General features: G+C 36.4%; 3 protein-coding genes across 8 annotated transcripts in view; 2 read left to right on the forward strand and 1 right to left on the reverse strand.

Moving 5' to 3' along the window:
* The window catches only part of LOC125649804 (probable serine/threonine-protein kinase fhkB), a 29,424-nt gene extending 20,496 nt beyond the window's left edge, over positions 1 to 8,928 (reverse strand). For 5 of the 6 annotated variants that reach the window (XM_048877601.2, XM_056165191.1, XM_056165194.1 and 2 more), the window contains exon 1: positions 8,689 to 8,904. Coding sequence is in view for 1 of the 6 variants with exons in the window: in XM_056165195.1 (XP_056021170.1) it covers positions 8,689 to 8,861 (173 nt within the window). In the remaining 5 variants the exon portion in view is untranslated. Of the gene's footprint in view, positions 1 to 8,688 lie in introns of all 6 variants that reach the window. The other variant, XM_056165195.1, reaches the window with a different exon arrangement.
* Positions 8,929 to 13,266: 4,338 nt separating this feature from the next.
* The window catches only part of LOC125649793 (spectrin alpha chain, non-erythrocytic 1-like), a 157,580-nt gene continuing 151,737 nt past the window's right edge, over positions 13,267 to 19,109 (forward strand). The window contains exons 1-2 of the mRNA XM_056165159.1: positions 13,267 to 13,356; positions 18,272 to 18,398. The gene's annotated coding sequence lies outside the window, so the exon portion shown is untranslated. The remainder of the gene's footprint in view (positions 13,357 to 18,271; positions 18,399 to 19,109) is intronic.
* LOC130054986 (uncharacterized) lies at positions 16,198 to 17,190 on the forward strand. The gene has a single exon (XM_056166127.1). It carries the CDS (start codon positions 16,198 to 16,200, stop codon positions 17,188 to 17,190), a length of 993 nt encoding a protein of 330 aa, XP_056022102.1.

A 19,109-nucleotide genomic window follows, 5' to 3' on the forward strand; every position in this document is an offset into this window, starting at 1 on the left:
ACTTTCCAGGATGATAGTATAGCGTTTGTAGATGTGCATAGTGATAGTCATTTTGTTTGCACGTGCATGCACGCGCGCGCACGTGCATTGCAATTTTGGTACAAAAAATGGAAAATCAGAATATTGAAGGAAGCGATATAAAACCTAAATAGGATGATAGTATATCATTTGTACATATGAAAAATAATAGTTATTTTGTCAGCACGCGCACGCATGCGCGTGCACGCGCATTCCAAAATTTGTACACTAACTTTGGAATCAGTCTAACTTTTTTGTTGTTCATTGAAATGGCTTGAAATTCATATCATAGGTAGATATTGAGACCCTTAACTGATTTACATAGTCAAAATTACCAATTTGCACGCGCATGCACGTGCGCTTCATTTTGATTGGATAATGCTAAAACGTTTGTAACTATCTTATTTATGAAGCGAATGAGATGATATTCACAGCATACGTAGACAATATGTGTATCTATATATTGGTGTAATAAAAAAATGCCAACGTACACGCGCATGCGCGTGCAACGTTTTTTAAATGTTCAATTTTTAAAGGACGATAAGGTTTTTGTTTTTCATCAAATTCTATTGATATTAATGGTTTAGATGTGTCTTGGTACTCCTTACAAATTGCTGTGGTTAGAATTACTGCTAAGCACGTGTATGCACGTGTGCTGAATTCTGATTGGACGATTTTAAAATCGCTATAACTTTCTTATATTTGGTGGAAACGTTATGAAATTCATACTGTGGGTATATGATAGAAATGCCTGTTGAACGACATCAACAAAAATTCGGAATCGTACACGCGTGCGCGTGCATGCACGTGCAACACTTTCTTTCATTTCTTGGTACTGAAATGACCATATTGAATGTACTACATGTAATTAAAGACTAAAATAAAATGATTTTTTGCTATAGATTTAAAAGGACATCACTTTTTAATTGGGGGAGGTTTGGGGAACATATGTAACGGTCCCCGTTACAATTAGAACTAGTTATTATGTTCCCCAAACAAAGTTTGGGAACATATTGTTTTTACTCTGTTTCTTCTTCTTCTTATTATTATTATTCTTTTTCTCCGGTACTTTTTTGTCCGGTAGTGTTCTCAGAAACTACAAAAGGGATCGATATGAAACTTTCCAGGATGATAGTATAGCATTTGTAGATGTGCATAGTGATAGTCATTTTGTCTGCACGTGCATGCACGCGCGCGCACGTGCACTGCAATTTTGGTACAAAAAATGGAAAATCAGAATATTAAAGGGATCGATATGAAACCTAAATAGGATGATAGTATATCATTTGTAGATATCAAAAATGATATTTATTTTTTCTGCACGCGCATGCATGCGCGTGCACGTGCATTACAAAATTTGTACTCTAACTTTGGAATCAGTCTAACTTTTTTGTTCTTCATTGAAATGGCTTGATATTCATATCATAAGTAGATATTGAGACCCTTAACTGATTTGCATGGTCAAAATTACCAATTTGCACGCACATGCACGTGCGCTTCATTTTGATTGGATAATACTAAAACGTTTGTAACTATCTTATTATTGAAGCGAATGAGATGATATTCACAGCATACGTAGACAATATGAGTATCTATATATTGGTGTAACAAAAAAAATGCCAAAGCACACGCGCATGCGCGTGCAATGTTTTTTAAATGTTCAATTTTTAAAGGACGAGAACGTTTTTGTTTTTCATCAAATTCTATTGATATTAATGTTTTAGATGTGTTTTGGTACTCCTTACAAATTGCTGTGGTTAGAATTACTGCTCAGCACGTGCATGCACGTGTGCTGAATTCTGATTGGAGGATTTTAAAATCGCTATAACTTCCTTATATTTGGTGGAAACGTTATGAAATACACACTGTGGGTATATGATACACATGCCTGTTGAACGACATCAACAAAAATTCGGAATCATACACGCGTGCGCGTGTATGCGCGTGCAACGCTTTCTTTTATTTTTTGGTACTAAAATGACCATATTGAACGTACTACATGTAATTAAAGGATAAAATAAAATGATTTTTTGCTATAGATTCACAAGGACATCACTTTTTGATTGGGCGAGGTTTGGGGAACATATGTAACGGTCCCCGTTACAATTAGAACTAGTTATTATTATTATGTTCCCCAAACAAAGTTTGGGAACATATTGTTTTTACTCTGTTTCTTCTTCTTATTATTATTATTATTATTATTATTCTTTTTCTCCGGTACTTTTTTGTCCGGTAGTGTTCTCAGAAACTACAAAAGGGATCGATATGAAACTTTCCAGGATGATAGTATAGCGTTTGTAGATGTGCATAGTGATAGTCATTTTGTTTGCACGTGCATGCACGCGCGCGCACGTGCATTGCAATTTTGGTACAAAAAATGGAAAATCAGAATATTGAAGGAAGCGATATAAAACCTAAATAGGATGATAGTATATCATTTGTACATATGAAAAATAATAGTTATTTTGCCAGCACGCGCACGCATGCGCGTGCACGAGCATTACAAAATTTGTACGCTAACTTTGGAATCAGTCTAACTTTTTTGTTGTTCATTGAAATGGCTTGAAATTCATATCATAGGTAGATATTGAGACCCTTAACTGATTTGCATGGTCAAAATTACCAATTTGCACGCGCATGCACGTGCGCTTCATTTTGATTGGATAATGCTAAAACGTTTGTAACTATCTTATTTATGAAGCGAATGAGATGATATTCACAGCATATGTAGACAATATGTGTATCTATATGTTGGTGTAACAAAAAATTCCAACGCACACGCGCATGCGCGTGCAACGTTTTTTAAATGTTCAATTTTTAAAGGACGATAACGTTTTTGTTTTTCATCAAATTCTATTCATATTAGGGGTTTAGATGTATCTTGGTACTCCTTACAAATTGCTGTGGTTAGAATTACTGCTCAGCACGTGCATGCACGTGTGCTGATTTCTGATTGGACGATTTTAAAATCGCTATAACTTCCTTATACTTGGTGGAAACGTTATGAAATTCATACTGTGGGTATATGATACACATGCCTGTTGAACGACATCAACAAAAATTCGGAATCATACACGCGTGCGCGTGTATGCACGTGCAACGCTTTCTTTCATTTCTTGGTACTGAAATGACCATATTGAACGTACTACATGTAATTAAAGGCTAAAATAAAATGATTTTTTCCTATAGATTCACAAGGACATCACTTTTTAATTGAGGGAGGTTTGGGGAACATCTGTAACGGTCCCCGTTACAATTAGAACTAGTTATTATTATTATTATTATTCTTTTTCTCCGGTACTTTTTTGTCCGGTAGTGTTCTCAGAAACTACAAAAGGGATCGATATGAAACTTTGCAGGATGATAGTATAGCGTTTGTAGATGTGCATAGTGATAGTCATTTTGTTTGCACGTGCATGCACGCGCGCGCACGTGCATTGCAATTTTGGTACAAAAAATGGAAAATCAGAATATTGAAGGAAGCGATATAAAACCTAAATAGGATGATAGTATATCATTTGTACATATGAAAAATAATAGTTATTTTGCCAGCACGCGCACGCATGCGCGTGCACGCGCATTACAAAATTTGTACGCTAACTTTGGAATCAGTCTAACTTTTTTATTGTTCATTGAAATGGCTTGAAATTCATATCATAGGTAGATATTGAGACCCTTAACTGATTTACATGGTCAAAATTACCAATTTGCACGCGCATGCACGTGCGCTTCATTTTGATTGGATAATGCTAAAACGTTTGTAACTATCTTATTTATGAAGCGAATGAGATGATATTCACAGCATACGTAGACAATATGTGTATCTATATGTTGGTGTAACAAAAAATGCCAACGCACACGCGCATGCGCGTGCAACGTTTTTTAAATGTTCAATTTTTAAAGGACGAGAACGTTTTTGTTTTTCATCAAATTCTATTCATATTAGGGGTTTAGATGTATCTTGGTACTCCTTACAAATTGCTTTGGTTAGAATTACTGCTCAGCACGTGCATGCACGTGTGCTGATTTCTGATTGGACGATTTTAAAATCGCTATAACTTCCTTATATTTGGTGGAAACGTTATGAAATTCATACTGTGGGTATATGATACAAATGCCTGTTGAACGACATCAACAAAAATTCGGAATCATACACGCGTGCGCGTGTATGCACGTGCAACGCTTTCTTTCATTTCTTGGTACTGAAATGACCATATTGAACGAACTACATGTAATTAAAGGCTAAAATAAAATGATTTTTTGCTATAGATTCACAAGGACATCACTTTTTAATTGGGGGAGGTTTGGGGAACATATGTAACGGTCCCCGTTACAATTAGAACTAGTTCGTATTTGGAATATACATTTTCACTTGAATTATAATTGAATATTGTTTAAGTCCCTATGGAGAATATTTAAGTGAAATCAAAACAAACATACGATTATAAAGAATGAGCATAATTGAATAACAAGAGACTAATTGTAGGTGTAGAATAACACTTCCATTTCGATGTTTCGTTCCGTTCCGTTAAGTACTAATACCCACACGGCTATTGGTATTTAGCGGAACGGAACGGAATCCTATATATATCTATTGATTTTTTAAATTAACAATTCCTCTGACTTTCAGAGTGATCAAATAATAAACCGATGAAAATGAAAGCTTCAACAACAACAACAGGAGAAAATAACGTGGTGTTAATTTGCAATAAAAAAAAATTTTTTAAAAATTAAAATCAAAAAAAAAAAAAAAAAACACCCTCCGAAAAGAAAACAGTATTCGGTGTCTGAAGATGCGATTGAACACGTGTGAAAATGCGTCTTCAAAACCGAAGTAAATTGCAATCAAAAATTTCAGGCATGTTCAAAAACACATGCATGTTATTTCTACCCCACCCCCACCCCCATAGGACAAAAAAGATAATGCGGTGTCTTAAGATTCTGTACGATTAAAAAGAATGAGCATAATTGAATAGCAAGAGACTAATTGTAGGTGTAGAATAACACTTGACTCTCGATGTTTCGTTCCGTTCCGTTAAGTACTAATATCCACACGGCTATTGGTATTTAGTGGAACGGAACGGAATCCTATATATATATCTATATGTATATAGATTTTTTAAATAAACAATTCCTCTGACTTTCAGAGTGATCAAATAATAAACCAATGAAAAAGAAAGCTTCAGCAAAAACAATAGCAAATAACGTGGCATTAATTTACAAAAAAAAAACAAAAAAAAACGGAACGGAATCCTATATATATCTATATGTATATTGATTTTTGAAATTAACAATTCCTCTGACTTTCAGAGTGATCAAATAATAAACTGATGAAAATTAAAGGTTCTACAAAAACAGGAGAAAATAACGTGGCATTAATTTACCCCCCCCCAAAAAAAATCACCCCCCCCCCCCAAAAAAAAACCCACAAGAAAAAGAAAAGAGGGAATTAGTTGTCTTAAGATGCGATTGAACAGGTATTGAAATGCATCTTCAAAACCGAAGTAAATTGCAATCAAAAATTTCAGACATGTTCAAAAACACATGCATGTGTGTGAAAGCAGTTATTTCCACCCCATAGGAAAAAAAAGAAAATTCGTTGTCTTAAGATTCTGTACGATTAAAAAGAATGAGCATAATTGAATAGCAAGAGTCTAATTGTAGATGTAGAATAACACTTTCATTTCGATGTTTCGTTCCGTTCCGTTAAGTACTAATACCCACACGGCTATTGGTATTTAGCGGAACGGAACGGAATCCTATATATATCGATATGTATATTGATTTTTGAAATTAACAATTCCTCTGACTTTCAGAGTGATCAAATAATAAACCGATGAAAATGAAAGCTTCAACAAAAACAGGAGAAAATAGCTTGGCATTAATTTACCAAAAAAAAAAAAACACCAACAAAAAAACAAACAAAAAACACCCCCCAAAAAGAAAAAGAAAACAATTCGGTGTCTGAAGATGCGATTGAACACGTGTGAAAATGCGTCTTCAAAACCGAAAGAAATTGCAATCAAAAATTTCACGCATGTTCAAAAACACATGCATGTGTGTGAAAGCAGTTATTTCCACCCCCACCCCCATAGGGAAAAAAAGATAATGCGGTGTCTTAAGATTCTGTACGATTAAAAAGAATGAGCATATTTGAATAACAAGAGACTAATTGTAGGTGTAGAATAACACTTCCATTTCGATGTTTCGTTCCGTTCCGTTAAGTACTAATATCCACACGGCTATTGGTATTTAGCGGAACGGAACGGAATCCTATATATATATATGTGTGTGTATATTGATTTTTGAAATTAACAATTCCTCTGACTTTCAGAGTGATCGAATAAACCGATGAAAATGAAAGCTTCAACAAAAACAGGAGAAACTAACGTGGCATTAATTTACAATCCCACCCCTCCCACCCCAAAAACACAACAAGAAAAAGAAAAGAGAGAATTCGGTGTCTTAAGATGCGATTGAACACGTGTGAAAATGAGCCTTCAAAACCGAAACAAATTGCAATCAAAAATTTCAGACATGTTCAAAAACACATGCATGTGTGCTAAAGCAGTTATTTCCACCCCCACCCCCATTGGAAAAAAAGATAATTCGTTGTCTTAAGATTCAGTACGATTAAAAAGAATGAGCATAATTGAATAGCAAGAGTCTAATTGTAGATGTAGAATAACTCTTGAATTTCGATGTTTCGTTCCGTTCCGTTAAGTACTAATATCCACACGGCTATTGGTATTTAGCGGAACGGAACGGAATCCTATATATATCTATATGTATATTGATTTTTGAAATTAACAATTCCTCTGACTTTCAGAGTGATCAAATAATAAACCGATGAAAATGAAAGCTTCAACAAAAACAGGAGAAAATAGCGTGGCATTAATTTGCAAAATCAAACAAACAACCCCCCCCCCCCCCAAAGACAAAGAAAACAGAATTCCGTGTCTGAAGATGCGATTGAACACGTGTGAAAATGCGCCTTCAAAACCGAAACAAATTGCAATCAAAAATTTCACTCATGTTCAAAAACACATGTATGTGTGTGAAAGCAGTTATTTCCACCCCCACCCCCATCGAAAAAAGATAATTCGTTGTCTTAAGATTCTGTACGATTAAAAAGAATGAGCATAATTGAATAGCAAGTGTCTAATTGTAGATGTAGAATAACTCTTGAATTTCGATGTTTCGTTCCGTTCCGTTAAATACTAATATCCACACGGCTATTGGTATTTAGCGAAACGGAACGGAATCTTATAATTCTAGCAACTATTTCAACTTGTGTGTATCCTCGAAAAGTTTCAGTCCCTTTCTTGTGAGGTTTTCATTTGTCATCATTATTGGAATGCAGAAAATTTTATATATATATATATATAATATATATATATAAAGCACTAAATAATCACAACTAGGTACTGAAAATTTTCGCCCCAGCCCGGGGTCGAACCAGCGACGTACGGCACCCATATATATATATATATATATATATATATATATATATATATATATATAGGTTTGTGCTTTATATTAAATATTCTATACAATTGCATCGAGAGATCCACTCTCCTTATAAAATATCTTAAACACTGAATGACACAGCGACTGTGTGGGATTGCATCAGTGTGTATAAGTAGCGCTTTAGGAGCATAACAAAGCTTCCTTTTTAGGGAAGTCGTTGTGGCCGAGTGGACTTACGCACTGGTTTGACAATCTTGCTAGGCGGTGGGTGCCGTACGTCGCTGGTTCGACCCCGGGCTGGGACGAAAATTTTCAGTACCTATTTGTGAATATTTAGTGCTTTATATATTAATTAATTCATTTTCACATGTATCGTTTAGATCCTAGGGGTAAACGTAAGGTTGGGTGTTATAATTGTTTGTTTGTGCTTTATATATATATATATATATATATATATATTTGAAATTAACAATTCCTCTGACTTTCAGAGTGATCAAATAATAAACCGATGAAAAAGAAAGCTTCAACAAAAACAGGAGAAAATAACGTGGCATTAATTTACACCCCACCCCCCACCCCCGAAAAAACAAAGCACAAAAGAAAAAGAAGTGAGAGAATTCGGTGTCTTAAGATGCGATTAAAAAGAATGAGAACACTTGAATAATAACAGACTACTTGCACTTGTAGAAAAAACACTTGAATTTCGATGTTTCGTTCCGTTAAATACTAATATCCACACGGATATTGGTATTTTGCGGAACGGAACGGAACCAGCGCAGAAAATATCCATTTTATATCAGTAATAAATGCAAATCGAAAATTAAGCATAGTTTATACATTAACTACAGATATCAACGCAGAAGTAAAGGTCAGATGATTGAACACAATTGTATATTTAAAAAATAAAACTTTAAATCCAGGTATTCTCTTTTACAACTCTCTACTTCTCTTAGGCCAGCATCAGTGGACACAATTATGTATATAACTAGAAGATTAAAGTCCAGTATTTTATTTTTACAACCAAATTTTTTTTTTACAGTGGATTCCCCCTTAGGGTACCCCACAATCGGTTCCGTTCCGTTCCGCAAAGTACCAATAGCCGATTTGACGCAACAACATACAATATGAGCGATGGTCAGTTTCGTTTTGAACAATATATTAGAGAGTTTATAACTAAAAGATACACAGTAATTCACTTACTCAATGACTGGAAGATTCTCCTCAATATCTGCAGCAACTGATTCAACTCCTGTTCTCAATTCATGTTCAAAATGTTGTTTACCGGTGTAGCGGTGACCACGGTCGCTGGTGCTCAGGGTCGCTCTAAATATAGCGGTAGCCCTGCTGTTCGACGCTCGCATAATTCGACCCATAGGTAATTGTAAACATTTTATATGGTTGTAATCAGCAATTAGTGTGAAGTTTGGTGATGAAAAAAAAAACCAAAAGACAATAAAACAATTGGTATTATTGAATTATTTTGTTTTAAAAACCAGAAAATGCTTTGGTTTTTAATTCTACATCTGAAATTGTGATCGGCATATGAACTTCATTTATGCACATATTTTAATAAGAAGACGTGCATTTTAACTAATATATTAAATTATATAACTAGTGCAGCTCCTTTAGCAAAAATATCAACAGAAACTTACTAATAATTATTCATTTTACATGCAAGAATCATCGAGATCGGCATCCCACCAATGTCGTCCTGTACTCGAGCGATGGAGTCTCGACTGATTTATGGTATCACACCGGTAATTGTCCAATCAAAATGAACTTAGTCAATTGTAGTTCCATATATTTAAAGAAATATTTTTTTTCCTTGTGCGATTTTTCTCATTTCCTCTTCTTCTTTTCTCTTAATTTTTGTACCCCTGATTAGGAAAGTTTGTGTAATTTGTAGAAATAATCAAGTGTATACAAAGGAACTATTTGCTGTTGGTAGCTGAGGCTACTTCCTGAGGTGCACTCTGGCTGTTTTCACACATGTGAAAAACACGTGGATTTGAGGGTAGTCTTGTTTTCGGGTAATTTTTTTTCGAAAATGCCGCGTAGGGTGTTGTTTTTCTGGTGTCGGCAGACGAGATAGGTAACATAGAACGTGTCTGACTGCGTTATTCGGCATTAATTTTGTAAACTGATTTTTAATGATTTTTTCCCCTCTATAGTAATATATACAGTAGTGAAAATAATTACCGGTGTGATACCTTATATCATTATGATTATGATAACAATACCTTGAAAGTAAGATAGTGGTTTAAAAAGAAAAAGTAAATAATATTGTTTTTATTGTCTATGATTTAATTGCTAGTATGAATAAATGCGAATCATGATCACACTGTACCAGTTTAATTCAAAAACAAAGTTGTGACTCGAATTTCCTCTATTGTGTTTTTTAATATCGAAAAGCCATCAGCTATGTCAATGAAATATTTTTATGTAGGTGTTGAAATGCTTAGGTATTTAGTTTTAATTTTTTGCGCAATTACTTATGAATTTAAAGCAGATTTTCGACATAGTTTGTGGTCAGAATAATCCAAGCCCCATGACTAATTTTCATTTGTAATTAAATGAGCACAAAGCACAACTAGCCAATCCAATAAACTTATCATGGTTATGTAACACTAACCTGACTAAGAAGATAGGTGCCTGTTTTTGACCGACTCAGGTTTACATTTCTAGGTAAACATCATATCTATAGATATATCTAGTGTTTTTCAATGATGATATCAGACATTCAGTATTTGAAAAGTGGATAATTTATGTTGAATTAATGTTAAGAATGGAGATGTGGAGTTCATATCCCATTAAAATAATTTACTTCACGTAGTTCAAAACACGTGAAATTAGTTTAAATTCATTTCTTTGAAAACATGCCAGAAGAAAATTTATACTAATGCAATAATCAATTATCTTTGGAATGAACAATATGAATTATTTACCCTGTGAAAAACGAATAGAGAACATCCTATATATTGGACATTCTCGAGCATACAGTAAAAATGTGCATAATCATTTGCATGAAATTTCTATATGGTAGAGCCTTGATATTTAGAGGTCAAAGGGCAAGTATTATGACATCATTTACTGATCTTTTTAATTCTTTCTGCATTGAATTTGTCAATTCTCCAAAACATCCCAATTTCCCTCATTGTGATACATTTTAATCTGTAATCCATTTCAATCAGTCTGTTGATTTTTTTGTTGGATTTGAATTATACATTTTTTTCGAAGTAATCTGTAGAGTAGCATAATTTCATGTGAATTTGCAATTTTTGAGCTACGTCTGTTCTTTAATAACATCAGGTTGCACTCAAATACAGTGGCAAATCTATACCTTACTGTGGGGTTTGGGGGGAGGTTAACCCATTTAAAAAGAATGATTTAAAATGGTGCATTTTAATGCATTTCTTCCCTTCATTAATTCAAAATAATTATTTTCCCCATTTTTTCTCTCCTGAATTCTGAAACTACACTTAAATTAGAGCTATTTCAAATCAAACCGTCACCCATTTGCACCTTGTGCAACTTTTACAGACCATACCCTAGTCAGTTCTGACAAAATATGAAGCATGTTTTATTACAATATTTTAAAAAGAAGTTATAGTTTCATACAAATCTCTTGGTAGAAAGTTACATACACTTTCTCTTAATGAAAATATGAAATAAAATTAATCATTGACCACACACATTTTTAGAAAATTAGATTTTTCTTATTTATACAAAGGGCAGACAACTCTTCTTAAAAGTCTTAAGTGCAAAAATGTCAGCTTCGAATCATTCACCAGTCATGTGAATTTCATCTGCTTCACTTTCATCATTATTTGACAATAAACATTTATGTTGATCTAAATCCTTCAAAATTGTTCATTATCCTTTCATTATACATGGCATACCTTAATTCAAAATATAAAGAAGTCTACAAATCTATGCAGTTGCGGATTTAGAGGGGGTGGGGGTGAGTCCCCTCCCCTAGGTTTTCTTATTTCTGTCTAGAATCTGTCCCACGAGAACAGTTCCAACTCCGCTGTCTTCTAGGACCTGCACCAGTTGTAGGACGTTTTCAGCCACCTTCCTAGGTTGTCCGTCAACGCTAATGTCGTTTCCACCGAGATGAATGAAAACTCGATCAGGGGAATACTGAAGCAGGTTTTGCAGGCAGGTTTGATTTGGCTCCTTTGCTGTCATGCCACCAACTCCAAAATATTTTATTCTCGGGTCTGCTTCGGTAGATCTTCCGAGACGCGAGACAAAAGACGATCCAAAGACAGCAGCTTTCATGATGATATTAAACAACTGGACGTCGATACCGTGGCTTTTGTACATACTCGTGAAGCCAGTCCTATCATATTATTGGCTGACTGCAAAGAATGAGATTCACTCAAAGTACTGCTCATTTTTACGTAGTTCCTTGTCATGAATTTGATATAAGAAAATTGTAATTTTATGATATATAAAAAATGATTCAAATAAATGTTCCTAATTAGAACCAGGATCATGAAAATATTTCAACTTTTAAAGTCATAATTAATATATACATTGTGCTGAAATTACACTCTAAAAACAATGTTTAGGTTTGGAACACTTTTTAAACGTGTTTAGGTCTAAACGTGTTTAGGATTGTGCTTATATCCTAAACGCGAAGTGTAATAAACATGTTCTACCCTAAACATGTTCAGACTGAGAACATGTTTAGCTATGCAAAAATACAGTATCTAAACACAAAATAACATGCTAAACACTTGCTAAACACATTCCTAAACGTCTAAACACAATCCTAAACGTCTATGCGTTTAGGTTTTGAACATGATAAGCTTAGTAACATTGTTGACATTAGTTTTACAGTCTTCATGTAGAATATTCCTGTCTTCTGTAAATGAAATTCGAATTGCAGAAAAAATTGCATGTCAGAATTGCCATACTTCAAACTGCTATAGTGTACCAGGTCCCGATAGTGACCATAGTGTACATCATACGCCGTATTGCAAGTATACACTGTCGAGGTCGATATCCAAAATTGATGGAACCATTAGAAGAGCCGTCTATGGGCTTCAACCCTTTCCTGTTGGAAATGAGCAGAGTTTAGGAGTATCCAGAAAATTTTGATCTGGAATTCCATTTCAACTTGAACAGGTCTGGACACATACATATTGAATTTTAAAAAATAGTGTAATTCATTGTCTCTGGTATTAGACGTGCCTTTAGTGTTAATTTAAACCAATGCATCACTCTTACTTTGCATTGGAACAAAATTCATTTAAATCTTGTGAAAGAGAACATCAGTTGCAATTGATGCCCCCCCCCCCTTTTTTTTTAATTCAACATGTGACAGTGCCTGTTATGCGAAAACTAGCATATCAAAGACAAAAAAATTGTTGAAGTTGTACTTGCCGGATGATATTTAACCATGTATAGTTTACTTCTTATATGTGCATAAGTGATTTTTAATGGTTTTGTCTTTAACATGTATCGCGGAAATGTCAACCGTGTTGTTTCGGCAATTAGAATATAGAAATAGACTTGCAATGTAATTTGAGAAGAACCGCCCAAACCCGTGTAGTGATTTTGGGGGGTGGATTTTTAGTATTTTTGGTCGGGCTCGGAGTCCTCTGAGCCTGCACGTGAATTTATCACAATAAATACGTTACCTTTATAAATTTAGATATTCACCTGCTTGCAGTCTTGTATCGGGAAAAAAAACCATGTAAACAAAAAAGCACCCTTCGTGACCCGCCACCTCTGACATGCTCAGAAACCAACATCCGGTATCATCTTTTCTTTTCCGCCGTTGTGGAGTGCAGTCACGTTTTTCTCGAGGAGGAAAAGAACTTTTTCTACTTGCTAATTTTGGCTAAGTATTGCATGGTATTTTTTGTTATTACTTTATTACATTATTAAGCATTATGGCGAATGAAGGTGAAAATGTTAAATTACCTTTTATTGCTGTAGAGGGAGAGTACTGGGACTCTGTTGACTCTAGAAGTTTTGGTCCCATGGAATCTGACCCTTTTCTTTCTTATGGGAATGTCATGGATTCCCCAGGAATTCCTCCTACCCCGGTTACTTCGGTAGGTCAAATTAGAGCTACATCTACTATTACGCGACCTCCTGGTAGTCCGGTGGCTATTTCTCGCCCTGAGAGTTTTCCTTCGGGTAATCGTAGGGAGACGTTTTATCGGTCTAGGTGGCCAGCTAGATTTCCTCATCCCATGTATTCTGTGCCACCTTATCCCTACTCGACTCAACCTGTGTGGACAGGGCAAGGTTTTGTTAGTAAACCAAACTTAATGGAGTCCTCCAATAAGGACGAAATTAAATGTTTGGTTTCCTCTATTCAGAAACTGGAGGCTTCTATTTCTTCAAAATTTGTGACAGTGGAACGTAGACTAGATTTGATTGAAAAAAGCAAATCAGCTACGTCCCCCACTGTTCCTGGGGCTGCTCTTGTCACCCCTCGGCCCGCTTTTGATAATAAAGCGGACGAGGAGGTTGACTCATTATCTTTGGCTCCCAGTAGTCAAGAGGCATCTTTTCTCAGTGATAATTGCCTATCTCCGGTTCCTTCAGTCGATGAAGTTGGGCTTTCTCAGGAGCAACTTCCGGTAGAGAATCTCACTCTGAAAGCCAAAGTGTACGCAATTCGTAGAGAATTGTCAGGTCCCGATTCTTTAGTTTCTCCTCCCAGGAGTTCTCACAAACCTTCTGATTTTCAGTCCTGCTCTGGTCTTGTGAGAGATTCTTCTAAGTCGTATGCTTCTTTTCCCGAGTCTAGTCATTTAAATCTGCATTGGCTTCCATTAATTCTCATCTTGTCGACGATCAGATGTCCTCCAATAAGGCCTCTAATTTAGTTAGACAAAATCTGGCTTTTAGTACATCTTCTTTCCCTGGTAAGGTTAGAATGAAGTATTTTGATATTCATGATGTTTCCTTGGGAAAATCTCAACCTGTTTTTGATAAGACTTTTTCCAATCTTCTTGGTGCTAAGTCTTCTGAGGGGGTCAAGTTATCTCAGACTTCTTATTCTAGGTCGGAGAACAATCTTCGGGGTGTTGCCGCAGCTTTACAGTATGCGGAGCACTTTCTTGCTGCTGCAGGTGCCTCTCTTAAAGATAAGGGCGAAGAATTTGATGATGTTCGTTCTTTTCTTCTCCAAGTAGATAGATGTCTTTGCACTTCTCAGCTCTTGAATCTTGGCACTATTGCCAATTTTTCTTTAGCTAGGAGACAAGAGATTCTTCAAAAATCTAACGTCTCTGAGTTTCTTAAAGACAACCTACTTTTTTCTCCTCTTCATAAAGAGCAGTTATTTGGCATCTCTTTACGCAAATTACAAGAGGAATTACACAAAGAACCTCCTACTGTTAAAGTAGATGTACAACTCAACAATGGTAGTTCTAGGCGTGTTTCTTGTTCTTCTAAATCAGACTCTTCTAGAAGTAAGTCGCAAGGTGCTACTAAATCTGGCTCTTCTCTGCAAGGTTCAAATAATCTTAAGAGAAGTAATGAGCATCGTTCTTCCCCATCGGCTTCTGGATCTAATAATAAAAAACCCAAAGTAGCCAAGGGTAAGAAATCTCAGTTTTGATGCCCCCCCCCCCTCCTGTAGCACAATCCACTCTTTCCGAGGAAGTAGGTGTTCCCTTTCCTCATCTTCCTGTGGGAGGACGCCTCTCTCTTTTTCTTCCTCATTGGTCCCGTCTCATTTCGGACAAATGGGTTCTTTCTGTGCTACGGAGGGGTTTAGAGCTTCAATTTCGAGAACAGCCTCCTCTCTCTGCGGTTCCTCTGGAATTTTCTATGACCAGAGACCCGTGGAAAAATCTGTTGTTACAAGAGGAAGTGTCTCTACTTCTCCAAAAGAATGTATTGGAAGAAGTAAGTCCACCTCTAGGTTGGGGGTTCTACTCTCGTCTCTTTCTTGTACCCAAAAAGAATGGACAAATGAGACCTGTGTTGGACCTCTCTTTTCTGAATCAGTATCTGGTGATTCCACATTTCAAAATGGAGACCAACAGGTCGATCAGAACCTCTCTCCATACAGGGATGTGGACGTCTTCTTTAGATCTGACGGATGCTTATTTTCATGTCCCTATAGCTCCGGCTTATCGGAAGTTTCTTCGTCTGGTCTGGGAGGGCAAGGTATATGCTTTCAGGGCAATGCCTTTTGGCCTATCTACTGCTCCACTAGTGTTCACAAAAAATTTTCAAACAGTGGTTGCGTATCTACACTCCCAGTCCATTTTCATCCATACATATCTAGACGATTCTCTGATCAAGAATTTTTCTTTCAACCTTCTTCATCAACATACTCATCGAGTTATTCATCTTCTGTTGAAGCTGGGTTTCCTTATTTCTTGGGGAAAATCAGAGATAGTTCCCAGTCAGAGTTTCATTTTCCTAGGGGAACAATTTCGAACAGATCTTGGGATAGTTCTTCCTTCAGAGGAGAAATTTCTCAAGCTTCAGTATCTGTTGGATCAACTACTTTCAGCCAAACAGGCTTCAGCTCGCCAGTTTCTACAACTGATAGGTTTTCTGATTTCTCTGATGGGCATAGTACCTTTAGGTCGTCTTCATATTCGCCCCATTCAGTGGTATCTTCTGGAATTTTGGGTACCAGCCTCACAACAGTGGGAAGCTGTTATTCCCATTCTTCCCAGATTGTATCCTCATCTTCTGTGGTGGTGAGTGAGAGAGAATGTTATGATAGGTTGCTCGCTAGACCCCCCAGTTCCTTCTATGACCCTGTTTACAGATGCTTCTCTGACAGGCTGGGGAGCTACCCTGGAAGGCAGAGAGGCATCAGGTATATGGTCCGGTCTCCAGTTGACAGAACACATCAATTTACTGGAGATGCGGGCTGTTCTTCTGGCATTGAAACACTTTTCCCAATTTGTTCAGGGTCAATCTCTGATGATAGCCACAGACAATACAACAGTAGTGGCTTATCTGCAGAATCAGGGCGGCACACATTCTCAGTCTCTTTACCTTCTGTGCAAAGAAATTCTGTTGTTTTGCCGTTCCCTGGGAATTCGCTTGTCAGTCAGGCATGTTCCTGGCAATCTGAATCTAGTAGCGGATGCTCTCTCAAGGTCACTGCATCCAGTGAATACAGAATGGGAGTTACATCCAGCAGTCTTTCAGGAGATCTGTCTCAAGTGGGATCGTCCTCATATAGACCTCTTTGCTACGCATCTGAATTGCAAACTGCCAACGTTTGTGTCTCCGATTCCAGACAACAAAGCTTTAGCAGTGGATGCAATGTCTTTCGATTGGAAGGGGATGTTTTCTTACATGTTTCCTCCTTTTCGCCTCCTTCCCAAGATTTTACACAAAATCAGGGTAGAAATTTGCAAGACCATTCTTATTGCTCCAGCATGGCCAAAACAATCTTGGTTTCCAGATCTTCTTCAACTGTGTTGTGCGAGACCAATTCTGCTTCCTCTCAGGAAAGATCTTTTGTCTCAATTCAAAGGCAGGAAAGTTCATCAGAATCTTTCCAACCTCCATCTACACGCATGGTTACTGTCAGGGAATCTCTCAGACAGGATGGCTTTTCTGACAGAGCAGCCAAACGTATCTCTAGTTCAGTCAGAAAATCTACAGGAGCAATTTATGACTCTAAGTGGAACATCTTCTGTTCTTGGTGTCGTTCAAAGGAAATTGATCCTCTCGCAGTTACTGTCCAACAGTTAGCTGAGTTTTTAGTCTATCTGTTTGAAGACAAAGGTTTCTCTCCATCTACTATTAAGGGCTATCGTTCAGCTTTATCCAGAACTATAGCTTTGTCAGGAGGTCCTGATTTTGGGAAGAATGAGTTCTTGTCCCTCATGGTCAAGAATTTTTGTTTGGAACGACCTAGACAACGTAGGTTGGTTCCATCCTGGAATTTAGCTTTGGTTCTTAGGACTTTACAATTTCCTCCTTTCGAACCTTTATTTTTAGCTCCCTTTAAGTTTTTGACCTTGAAGTGCTGTTTTTTATTAGCTTTAGCTTCTGGTCGTAGAAGGAGTGAGATTCATGCTTTCTCCATTGCAGATTCTTGACTCAGATTTTCTGCAGATAATTCTTCAGTTACTCTGTTGACAGATCCATCTTTCTTAGCCAAGAATCAGTTATCAGACAAAGGTTCTGGACCTATTGTTATTCCTGCTCTACCTAAATCATTAGGTAATCAGGATTTATGTCCAGTGCGTACACTTCAGAAATATATTTCTGTTTCGTCAACGCTCAGACCTTCTGGTTCTACTAGACTTTTCATTCCTATTAAGAAAGGTCTAAGTGATATTTCGGCTAAGACTATTTCTACTTGGCTTTGTCATACTGTTAAGATGGCTTACCAATCTTCATCTCCAGAAGCCTTGTCTCGTGTTCAAGTTCAGGCACATGAAATTAGAGCCTTGTCTTGCTCCTGGGCTATTTTCAATTCCTCCTCTATGTCGGAAATCATGTCAGCTGGTTATTGGAGGTCTGATAGTACCTTTTATAACCATTACCTTAGATCTATGCCCCTTCATAGTGACAGTTTGTTCTCGCTTGGACCTCTAGTTTCAGCTCAAAAAGTGGTTTTTCCTCCTAGTTGCCAATCTCAGGGGGATTCAGCTCTACTTTGAATTCTGCTTATCTAAATTTATAAAGGTAACGTATTTATTGTGATAAATTCTAAATTTTTAGTATTAAAATTTGTATTTGTTAAATAAATACTTACCTTTATAAATCAGAGGTCCCAACCCACCTCCCCTTCATCCCCCTTCTAATTTTTTGTTTTATGTCAAAGAATAGATGATACCGGATGTTGGTTTCTGAGCATGTCAGAGGTGGCGGGTCACGAAGGGTGCTTTTTTGTTTACATGGTTTTTTTCCGATACAAGACTGCAAGCAGGTGAATATCTAAATTTATAAAGGTAAGTATTTATTTAACAAATACAAATTTTAATACTAAAAATTTAGATTTTCTCTCTCTCTTACCCGCGAACTCTAGGCAATCGGACGTGTTTTAGAAAGTGCAGCAGTGTAGTTATTGTATTTGTTAACTCCTTGTAAGTTGTTCTGTGTATTTGTGAATATATCTGTTTATAAGTGTTTTCCGGTTTTCTTTGTGTGTAGGAAATCACTTTACCCGCATTGTTCGATTTGAAACATCATGGATCCCATAGACACAGTTTGTAATGCAAGGGATATTCTTGCTAGATTTTGCAATGTTATTCTCCTATAATAGAAGAGAAAGCTACTATTTAAGACTCTTTAACGCTGTGAATTGAGTTTTAAATAGAAGGTTAGCAAATCATTTTGTAATTGAGACAAAGTCAAAACCTAAATACAAGGAGAACTAAACATGTTCAAAACCTAAACACAAAAGAGGTAAACGTGTTCAAAACCTAAACACAATAAGGGTAAACATGTTCAAAACCTAAACATAATAAGGGTTAAACATGTTCTACACCTAAACATAAAAAGAATTAAACATGTTCAAAACCTAAACACAATTAGTTAGACGTGCTCCAAACCTAAACACAAAGAGATTTAAACATGTTCAAAACCTAAACACATTGGATTGAACATGTTCAAAACCTAAACGTAAAAAGTGTTAAACATGTTTAAAACCTAAACACAGA

This window comes from Ostrea edulis, chromosome 5 (genome assembly GCF_947568905.1).
Source record: "Ostrea edulis chromosome 5, xbOstEdul1.1, whole genome shotgun sequence".
Classification (NCBI taxonomy): Eukaryota; Metazoa; Mollusca; class Bivalvia; order Ostreida; family Ostreidae; genus Ostrea; species Ostrea edulis.

Excerpts from the sequence above, each read along its gene's own strand:
- LOC130054986 (XM_056166127.1), top strand. The coding sequence starts at position 16,198 with ATGATAGGTTGCTCGCTAGACCCCCCAGTTCCTTCTATGACCCTGTTT.